This window comes from Barbus barbus (assembly GCF_936440315.1).
Source record: "Barbus barbus genome assembly, chromosome: 9".
Taxonomy (NCBI): domain Eukaryota; kingdom Metazoa; phylum Chordata; class Actinopteri; order Cypriniformes; family Cyprinidae; genus Barbus; species Barbus barbus.
The window spans coordinates 15,488,588-15,498,557 of NC_136737.1; the positions used below are offsets into that span (position 1 = coordinate 15,488,588).

General features: G+C 36.3%; 1 protein-coding gene across 8 annotated transcripts; it reads left to right on the forward strand.

Annotated features, from left to right (window-relative positions):
• The first annotated feature begins 273 nt into the window (after positions 1 to 273).
• LOC306875413 (cold-inducible RNA-binding protein B-like) lies at positions 274 to 8,265 on the forward strand. 8 transcript variants are annotated; one of them, XM_079425943.1, is made up of 8 exons: positions 274 to 423; positions 2,126 to 2,325; positions 2,916 to 3,028; positions 3,111 to 3,217; positions 3,404 to 3,521; positions 3,691 to 3,913; positions 4,018 to 4,076; positions 4,425 to 5,403. In XM_079425943.1, exons 3-8 carry the CDS (start codon positions 2,929 to 2,931, stop codon positions 4,436 to 4,438), a joined length of 621 nt encoding a protein of 206 aa, XP_079282069.1. In that variant the 5' UTR covers positions 274 to 423; positions 2,126 to 2,325; positions 2,916 to 2,928; the 3' UTR covers positions 4,439 to 5,403. The 8 variants fall into 8 exon arrangements, 4 of the variants coding, with proteins under 4 accessions (XP_079282069.1, XP_079282072.1, XP_079282071.1 ...); XM_079425946.1 differs by having other exon boundaries at positions 2,919 to 3,028; positions 3,404 to 3,515; XR_013784736.1 differs by lacking the exons at positions 274 to 423; positions 4,425 to 5,403 and adding exons at positions 6,250 to 6,336; positions 7,284 to 8,265 and having other exon boundaries at positions 2,235 to 2,325.
• Positions 8,266 to 9,970: the final 1,705 nt, after the last annotated feature.

Here is a 9,970-nt window from a genome sequence, read left to right on the forward strand (position 1 = left end):
CAACATGCTGATGAAGCTTCCTTGATAAGAGGCACAAGACATCAGGCATATTTCGAGATATATGCGATTACTGCCCTCTACTTGTCAAATAGTTCATTGCAATTAAAACAATAGATTTCTGATATCTACAATGGCAGCCCCTTTATCGGCATTGTAATACAAAGAGGTTTTTTTTTGCGATTCTAGTAATTGAAGTTAGTATAGTTTTAGATATGTAATGCCGTCTCATATACTGACCGTGCTGAGTGGAGGGGAGGGGGGTAATGGAAAGTTGTGGTGAGGTGCAGGAAGAGCATGTGTGGGTGTTAGAAGCGGAGGACAGTTCTCAAGGTCCTGAAGCTACGATATTTATAACCCTGCTGGTTCACCCTTGCTCCAGTTTGCTTTCTTTTGCCTCGTAGATGAAGACGCATCTTAATCCAGGTCACTGCACAATTCTGAGAGATGCTATTTTTAGTTTTCTGCATGAGCGGATAAAGTGCATTTGTAGCCTACCACAGATTTGCACACTTTCCATGACCATGCAAATCCTGGCATTACTAACAGGAGTGCGTAAATTAGCTTATATCACTATTGTCGGCCTCTGTTGTTTGCTCGCGATGTTTAATTAGAGCCGGCACAATCCTGATTCAGTTGATTGTCCTACATTAGCACATCTAGAAATAGTACACGATTATCCTGCAGAGAGAACCATCTCTCCACAATCACCCTGATCATCTGCATCCAAGTGTTCGTGGGAGGGGTCCTCAGTCTGATAGTGATGTACTGAAAGCACTATGAAATTAATTTATGAAACATTAATGAGCGAGTATCTATTTGTAGAATCTGTGCTGATTTTGGCAGAAAAAGATGCATTCAATGAAATTAGCACTGTTTTAGAATTAGTCACATTTTCTGAGATTGTATTTTAATTATTAAAGCAGAGAGCAGAATTGGTTTAAAATGTTTTAACGTCTCAATATATAGTTCTTGCACAAACAAGCAAATGTTTGTTTTTCACCTTTCATTTAAAAAATAAAAAATAAATGACATAATCAACCTCCCATGTCACCAAAAAAAACATGATGACCACAGTTAATGATTTTTGCATTTGGTATTGACTGATTTGGTCATTTGTTTACATTGAGTTTAACTAGCACTACTTTTTTATTGTATTTTTAAGTCACAGAGACAAATAGCCATATAGTACAAAGTACAGTAAATATCGCCTATTAGGCCTATATAATCGATTATTGCACATCCACACAAAAAATAAAAATGTTTAAGGGGATTTTTTTGAAAACAGTGTAGTATATTCAAATATTTTAACAAAAACAACAACATTTTTACATTTTCCTTATAAAATTGTAACTAAGACCTTTACATAGAATTACATAATATATTTATATAAATTAAAATCGTATTTTTTGTGTAAGAGCATACTTAATATTCACAGTGACAAAGTTAGGCTTTATTTATTGCAAGAAAGCAAACAGAACTGCATTGAAGTATGACAAAGTTAGTCAAATTCTTTTCTTTTCTTTCTTTTTTATTAATAGAAACAGATGCAGCAGAATGACAGCATATTACATGCCAGGGAGCAAGATAATAATGTAGCCTACCTTTTGAACAGATTCACAGTTTTTACTTTCTTATTAGCAGACTCAGACACCAAAGACATATAGTTTTATTTAAATCTTCAAGAATTTCTTTAGAAAGGCTGATGCTTGCAAAATTTACATTTATGTATAAAATATTTAGCCAGGAACAAACTAAGATTGAATAAATAACAAACAAACATCTGATTGTATATCCTAGAATAACATTTTCATATTTCAGAGAGATATCAGAAATTATACTTACTTTAACTTTACTTTACTTTTAGTCATTTAGCAGACGCTTTTATCCAAAGCGACTTACAAATAAGAAAAAAACTAAACTAAAACTAAAAGTTAACACTCTGTAAATAATCTATACACGCCCATTTAAGAAAATACAGAAATTAAATAAAATTGACAAATGCATAGCTTACAACATTTAAATAGTAAAAATAAAAAGGGAAAAAACAAATAAATAAAATAAAAATAAAAAGAGATATTAATATACTTTGCCGACCACTATATACTCAATATTTTTTATTTTTCAGTGATTCTTAGTAGAATCACAATATCAAAAGAGATGAGACAAACAACAAAGGAAGCCAAGTCTTTATGCCTGTGACGCGACGCGAGGAGACCACGCCCCCAGAGAGCTGCAGTCACGTGAAGCATTTAAACTGGCGCCATTTTCTGTTTGGCTCCTATTCTGCCGCAGCCTGCAACCTCTCTGTGTTCGACAACAACTGAGGTAATACTGCACTTCTTCGAGTGATTTTGGGCTAAAATGAGACGCTTTATTCTGAGGTTGCATTATATTGATGTATAGTTTGCAATGGTGGTTCATTAGTTGTATTTATACGTTTCTTTTAATGTACTAGTTAGAGAAGTTTTAAAGAAAACATTTTGTAGGCGTTTTGCATTGTAAGCGCTCTTTTAACTTGAAACTCTCCGAATGCAGTGTATGAATAGTTAATTCTGTCGGATTTTATAGGTTTCTTTGTTCCTCTCAAAGCACAACATGACCTACTTTTACTGACCTACTTTTCTCAATTTGTGACTAGTAATTTAAAAAAACAATTCCCGGTTATTTTTCATGCAATAATTAAAAACTAAGCTCGGTGAAGATCTGAAGACGTAAATTAAAAGGGGTTTGATCTGATAAAACGAGTCTTTGTTGTAAAATGGCTGCAGCACGTGGTGAAGAGGACGGGTAGAAAATGGCGTTTCCTTGTTGCGCACTTTAAAATAATACGACAATTGTGTTCAATTCAGTCTTTTCAAACCTTATCTTGTGTTTCTACGTTCAAAATTGTTTTTTTTCTTATAAATATTTACCAGCAGGTAATTCAACATGTCTGACGAGGGAAAGCTCTTCATTGGTGGTCTGAGCTATGATACCACAGAGCAGTCCTTGGAGGAGGCTTTCTCCAAATATGGATCAATCGCCAAAGGTTTGTTTTAAGCAGTTTTTAAATGAGGTTTGTTTAACTTTTCACAGCTTTATTCTTGATTGTGGTGTTATTTTTGCTTCAGTTGATGTCATCCGGGACCGAGAGACCGACCGATCCAGAGGCTTTGGCTTTGTGACATTTGAAAATCCCGAGGATGCAAAGGATGCCATGGCTGCAATGAATGGAAAGGTAAGATCAACACCCTTTAAGGACAGAAAAGTTTGTAACCATGTGTTTATTTCTAGTCCTGAAAAACAAATCATTTTGATGCCTAGATGTGTATTGGTTGCTACATTTTAATAGTAAACTGCAGGACTTTCATCAAACCAGGTGGAGGCCTAGAGTTTCTAACCATTAAATGCATCTTTTTTGCAGTCTGTTGATGGCCGCATGATTCGCGTTGATGAAGCTGGCAAATCTGGTAGACGGTCTGGTGGTTTCAGAGGAGGTTCTGGAGGTGGCAGGGGATTCTTTAGGGGAGGCAGAGGTAGAGGTTGGTGTTATTAATCTCGAATGCAATTGTGCTGAGAGATGGCTGCATTTGCATTTGAAGTAGCCTTGGCAGCTTGTAATTATCATGACAAAGCTGGTGGCCTACCTGAATGGATGTATCTTGGATGGGTTTTACTTCATCTGTTTAACTTTTGTTTTTTGTTACATAGGTGGTGGAGGATATGGTGGAGACCGAAGCTACGGGGGTGAAAGAAGCTTTGGTGGCGATCGGGGCTATGGCGGAGGTGACCGATCCTATAGTGGTGGAGATAGAGGCTATGGTGGAGGAGAGAGGAGCTATGGTGGAGGTGACCGATCCTACAGTGGTGGCGGATACTCCAACAGGAGTGGTGGATACTCCAGTGGCAGCGGAGGTGGATACAGGGATAACAGGTGAGAGATCTCATACGCATGGAATAATTTTGCACAAGGAACAACTTTATGATTCTTGTAACCGTGAGCACTTTAAATATGGCAAATATTACTTTTGGTTTTAGAAGCCAGGGTGGATATGACCGTTCTGGTGGATCCTACAGAGACAGTTACGACAGTTACGGTATGTATTGATTGTTCAGAATTACTGATTTTACTAGATAACTGCACCAGTAGATCTCAGCCCACTTGTGATGTTTTAGAATAACGTCTAGACCTAAGCAGAAAGACAAAACTGCCTTTTTCGAACTTGAGTTCAGTCAACTTGGTTGCCTTTTATCTTGGAATTGATGACCACAATCCAAAGTCGTTTTACAGTTGTAGTGACCTAAAGTCGGTTTTGTGCACTTGATCAGAATAGTCCATAAGACCTTGTTGGAAAAGAATCATGTCTTGGTGTCAGTTCACTGTTTGGAAAGGATGTTCACAATGCTCCAGTGCCTTTACACTTTTGCCTACTTCTTGTCCTCAGCTTCACAAGAGTAAAAAAAAATCCTGATTGCAAGATCATCCCTTCGCTGGCTGTATATAAAAAGATGCGCTCTTGGAAGACCCTTTTTGTTTTTACTCTTTTCTTTAAGTTTTGTGTTCTGATTCAAATGTTCTATCAAAGACAGACTCCTTTTTTACCGTGTCAAGTATCCGCTGGATGTTCCTCTCATTGAGGAGCTGCCTAATATCCATGAGCATTCACTTGCTGTAAAAGTTTCAAGCCCTGTGAGGCTACCTGTATCTGCCATTTTACCTTTCGATTGTGTTATAGATGCTCACAGAGGTTTGAATTTGTCCTTTTGTTTTTCTTTTTAGTGTGTAAGAAACCATGTCTCTGAAACCATGCGTGAAAATTGACCTGTCCAACACAGCCTGATAGCTTCTAAAACCAATTTTCTCAAAGATCTCCGGACCAATTTCTTAATATCGGCTCACTGAAAGTGCTTAGAGGGGCATTTGCATTTAAACATTTTAAAACGGCACCTGAAAATATTCTAATCTGATCCTCCAATAGAAGCTTGATAAGCTGTGATGTGTTCTTTATTGCTCCTTGCCACCTCCATTTTGTGATGCATTCCTTTAGTGAAGCAAGGCAGGCATGTTGCATTGGAGTTGTCTCCGGCAAACCTCCTTGATGTTGCTAAAGATTTGTAAATATTCATTATCCAAAGAATAAACTACTAAAGTTGGTCATTCTGCCTTTCGTTAGAACCAATGGCCCAAAGTACTTTACTCTTTGACCAGTCTAAATTTATTTTTAAAAGTATGCTCTACTGTGGACTGAACTTATCCTCTTAAATGTCAAGATTTTGTTCCTCCTTGGAAAGAAATGTGCTCTGTTCTGTGTATCAACTCCTCAGAATCCTTTTTCTTTTTGTATAAATCTGGCTTCATGAAGCTCATTAAAAAATGGTTGGAAAATGCTCTCTTTTGCGTTTTGATATTAAAAAGCTCAATACAAGCCAGGTGAATGTCTTGGAGTAGATAGCTGGGGTTTTAGCATCTGGGATTTAAATATTTTCATTAGGCAAATAAAACTTGGTATTAGATAAGCTAACAAAGATGAAACGTTGCTATTGTGGTATAGCAAGCAATGGCTCTGTATAATGCTTCATTGGATCCAAGAGTTCTCTGCTAGCAATTACGGAAACCAACAATGTCCTTGGAGAATGAAGTGTTGTGCCTTCCGACTCAAGAATCCTGAGATGAAAGCTGCTCTTGACTAGGTCATTTGTGGAGATAGGCCTGTAATGTGAGGTAAAACCTTTTGCTCTCCTGTACGCATCCTACAACAGTTCTCATTGTCCATGTTTTCTTCGAATGTTGCCTCAACCAGTGATTACATCAAGAATCTGTTCAATCCTGTTCCACAACCCTAAACAAACGCTTCCTGTTCCTCCTTTAAAAAGCTGCATGATGACTTATAGTGTGCTCATGTTTGGTGGAAAGTACTTCATGTGGCCTTTGAAATGAGAGATTTTAAGTCCCTGTTCTGATCGCAAATTTGCCTGCACCAATATTTAAAGATTATTTTTGGTCAGTTTTAAGCCACCTATGTCTCAAGATTTTGAAAAGCTGTAGCTCTTGCAACCTTGTCGTCTTGAGTGATTCACTATGGAGACTAGTTAAAAAAAAGTTTGGCCCTCTGTTTTTTTGTTTGTTACATTCACAGTTTTGCACCGGTATTTTGCACCGGTTTAGTCTAGAAGTGTTTGTAGAATCTTATTTTGTAAGATATTTTAAATGCATGATTAGTCTTATTGGTTTACATTTTCTGTATACTAAAAAAACATCTTATTTTTCAGATTGACTCCTTGGATGGGTTGTATTTGAGAACTAGTGGCACAAGATAACCTTTGAAATGACTTCATTTTCATGGCAAAAACACAGAGGTATGGATTTACTTGTAGAATCAAATAAGTTGCTATTAGTTTGACGTGGGTAATGGCCAGAAGTTCTATTGAAGATTAAAGGGTTAGTTCACACACAAATGAAAATTGTCACTAATTTCTTACCCTCATGTCGTTCCAAACCTGCAAAACCTCTATTCACCTTCGGATCACAAATTAAGATTTGATTAAATCAGTGAACTCTTAGACCCTCCCATAGACCGCAAGGATCCTTACCTGACCAAGGTCCAGAAACATAGTAAGGAGATTGTTAAAATCCATGCGACATCAGTGGTTTAACCGTAACTTTACTAAGCTACGAGAATTGTTTTTTTTTTTTTTTTTTTTGCGCACAAGAAAACAAAAATAACGACTTTATTCAACAATTCATCGTGCGTCACGTGGATAGGTTTTCTACTTTGTTTGCATTTTGATCTGAAATGTAAACAACGTATCTGTGTGACATGGCTGGCACCAAATAGCATATGTTTACATTTCAGTGGATACTCTCCAAAGTGGCACCAGGGTGACGCGGAGACAAATTTTTGAATACAGTAGTTTACTTTTTTTTTTGAGCAAAAGAAAGCATTCTTGTAACTTCATAAAATTTAAAGTTGAAGCCCTGATGTCACACGGATTATTTTACCAATGTCCTTGCTATGTTTCTGGACCTTGATCTTGTAAGGATCCTCGCTGTCTATGGGAGGGACAGAGCTCTCGGATTCCATCAAAAATAATTAAATTTGTGATACGAAGATGAATGGAGGTCTTGTGGGTTTAGAACGACGAGGGTGAGTAATGACTTTTTTTTTTTTTTTTTTTTTTTTTTTTTTTTTTTGGGGGGTGAACTGGTTGAATACTATTAATTGACTTTCATGGTGGGTTTTTACTTTTTTTGTGTGTTTCTTTACTTTCTAATAAGACCTTGTTACTTGACTTTGCTTTTTCAGAGCTCGTGGAAATCCCTGCTGTGCAGATGAACCCATCTCTCCCAAAAGAAAGCAGAGGAAGTGTCAAAACGCTTGCAAAATGAACTAGAATTGACGTTTATTATATTTTGCTGAAAGCAGTGTTTCTGTAGAAGGGTGTTAAAGTGTGAGAGTGAGACAATTCAATAAAGCTCTTTTACATCTATTTTGTTCAGTACTTTGCATCGTTTATTAGCACAGGTTATTTAGTGGCAGTGTTGCAGTACACTTGCTGAAAATATGGTTATTGAACCATCAATTGTGATCATTTATAGTGATTTATGGATATGGTATGGTAGTCTGTAATTTAAAAAAAAAATTCAATCTTTTAATTTACTTCCTGTCCTTAACATCAACTTGCCAAAAGGGACTACACGTGAAAATTAGCCAGTGTTTTACATTGTATTAATGTGCATTGTCCCTTATTAAATTTACCACAAGATGGCAGTGGTGGCCAGCTACTGCGCAAAGCCCAAAGAAAATTAAGTGCTTGTTAGGCTTTGGCAATTTTAGTTGGGCTTTATATTCAAGTTTAAATTTACACATTGATTTAATTCTAAAGTGTTTTTGAACTTGCATTAAACAACTAAGGAAGTTTATCCAGCTTGCCCTTTGAATGATTCTTTGTAGGTTTTAAGAGCAACCATCTCGTCTGTTTTTTTTTCTTTTAATATCAATTCATTGCTTGGAGTGTTTAATAGAGTTTATAGTTTAATCACTTAACCATTTATGCACTCATATTATTGATCAGTCGTTTTATTTTTGTTGCAGTTTAATCTTGTGGTGTGGGCTTAGGGGATGTCTTTTACAAGAAACAAGCGTGTCTTAATTTCAAGGTTTTTAATTTAATGCGATAATGTTGTGAAGCAGTAATTTGCCATTGCAATATCTTGCTATATAAAAAGTTTGGGCATTGAAACCTTGGCAAAAATGAGCTTTCAATAAAATTTATTAATTTGTCTCCTATCTGCTCTTCCTTGGCTTCCTTTGTCCAACTTTTGGCTGAATGAAGTCTTAATATGGATTTGGGTACTAGGCTAAATGCAGTAAAACAATTTTAGTTACTAGACAAGACTTTATTGGGTTTCGGGTACCAGACAAAACACTGCTGATAGGTTTTGGTATTTGGCATCGGCAGGGGTTAGATCTATTGTTCCTGGTGTAGAGATTTGATCTAAAAATTTGGCGTGTCAGGTGACAAGATGTGATGAATCCATGGAAGATAGTAGGAAATATGACTACACTGTGAGGTAATTGCATTTCCCTTGTTTTTGGAAAATGAAATAATTACCTGTGCAACACCTCCACAAACAAGTGGACCCCCACCGTCTCCCTGCGGATTATATCATTTGATTATTAGTATATCAAAATGCACATACGGATACACCATAGATAATTTGTGAACGATGCATCTTAAAATACCTGTGCTGGTCCAGTTGATCACTCGGTGCAGAGTATCAGCCGTGCCACAGTTTTCAGTCACGTTTGCTGCTTTGAGCACATTTGATGGAGACTTGTGATGGTATTTCTTCCAGCCCCAACCCATGACCATGCAGTCCTTTGAGATTGCTTCATCTCAGGTTTTGGCAAAGTTAAAGTATTTAACTTTGTATTTAACACATTTTTGTTAAAAGTTGCTGGTGTCTTGAGCTGAAAGAGAAGATGGAAGACTTCTTGAATTAATAGCACCAATATTTCTTGCAGTTTTTTAAGATCAACCATTTCCTACCATGAAAGGCCATTTTGTGATGGTAATGAAGCTGTTCAGCATTATGTATTACTTTTAGAAGCATGATGTCATTCCCATTTCTCTTCACACTGAATTTTGGATGTGGATATGGCTCTACCTCTACACCATCAGGTAAAAGGTTTGTGTCATCGACCCCCAAATATACCATAAGATGACTAAAAATGACCAAATATATGGCACATTTACAAGATATTGATACGAATGCACTGATACCAACAGAGAACAAAACGTCTTAAGCTGAATAATTATTTTCTGTAGAGATGCTTAACAGCTGAATCACATCTTGTAACATCGACAGTTATTAAATTCAATCGAATCAACATTGGAGTGAATATATTAATATATATAATGACATTGCAGCCTTCTGTAGAACTGCTTATAGCTGAATTGAACTCATTTCAAAATTGATGAAATTTACAGTTTTTAAACTGAACTGAACCAGCTCTGAACGAATAACAACACTATATTACTGCAAATTTTTCATCTCCATAACTGCGTTTACATCATTTCTGATACAATTATTTAATATGACAATTTAACCTACCTTTGTCCACAGTGGGCAGCTGTCATCACATAATCTTCTCTTACCAAAAAACCACCACGTTTCTTTTGATACTTCGTCACGAATGTAGACCATGTAGGGTTGACTATGTGGAACAGAGACACTTTCACTAGCGATGCCATCATGTATGAAGAAAAGGGGGAAAAAAGAGATTTGTTCTATGAAATGACAGCATATTCTAAACAAAGTCTGAGCACTGAAACATGCAACTAATATTATTCAATAAAGTCTATTCATTTTTTATCTACAGGTGCATCTCAGAAAATTAGAATATGGTGAAAAAGTTATTTTTTTCTTGTAACTTATTTCAAAAAGTTAAACTTTCATATATTTTAGATTCATTACATGTAACGTAAA

Excerpts from the sequence above, each read along its gene's own strand:
- LOC306875413 (XM_079425943.1), top strand. The coding sequence starts at position 2,929 with ATGTCTGACGAGGGAAAGCTCTTCATTGGTGGTCTGAGCTATGATACC. Across the intron at positions 3,218-3,403 it reads TGGCTGCAATGAATGGAAAG|TCTGTTGATGGCCGCATGAT; the intron begins GTAAGATCAACA and ends TCTTTTTTGCAG. Across the intron at positions 3,522-3,690 it reads TAGGGGAGGCAGAGGTAGAG|GTGGTGGAGGATATGGTGGA; the intron begins GTTGGTGTTATT and ends TTTGTTACATAG.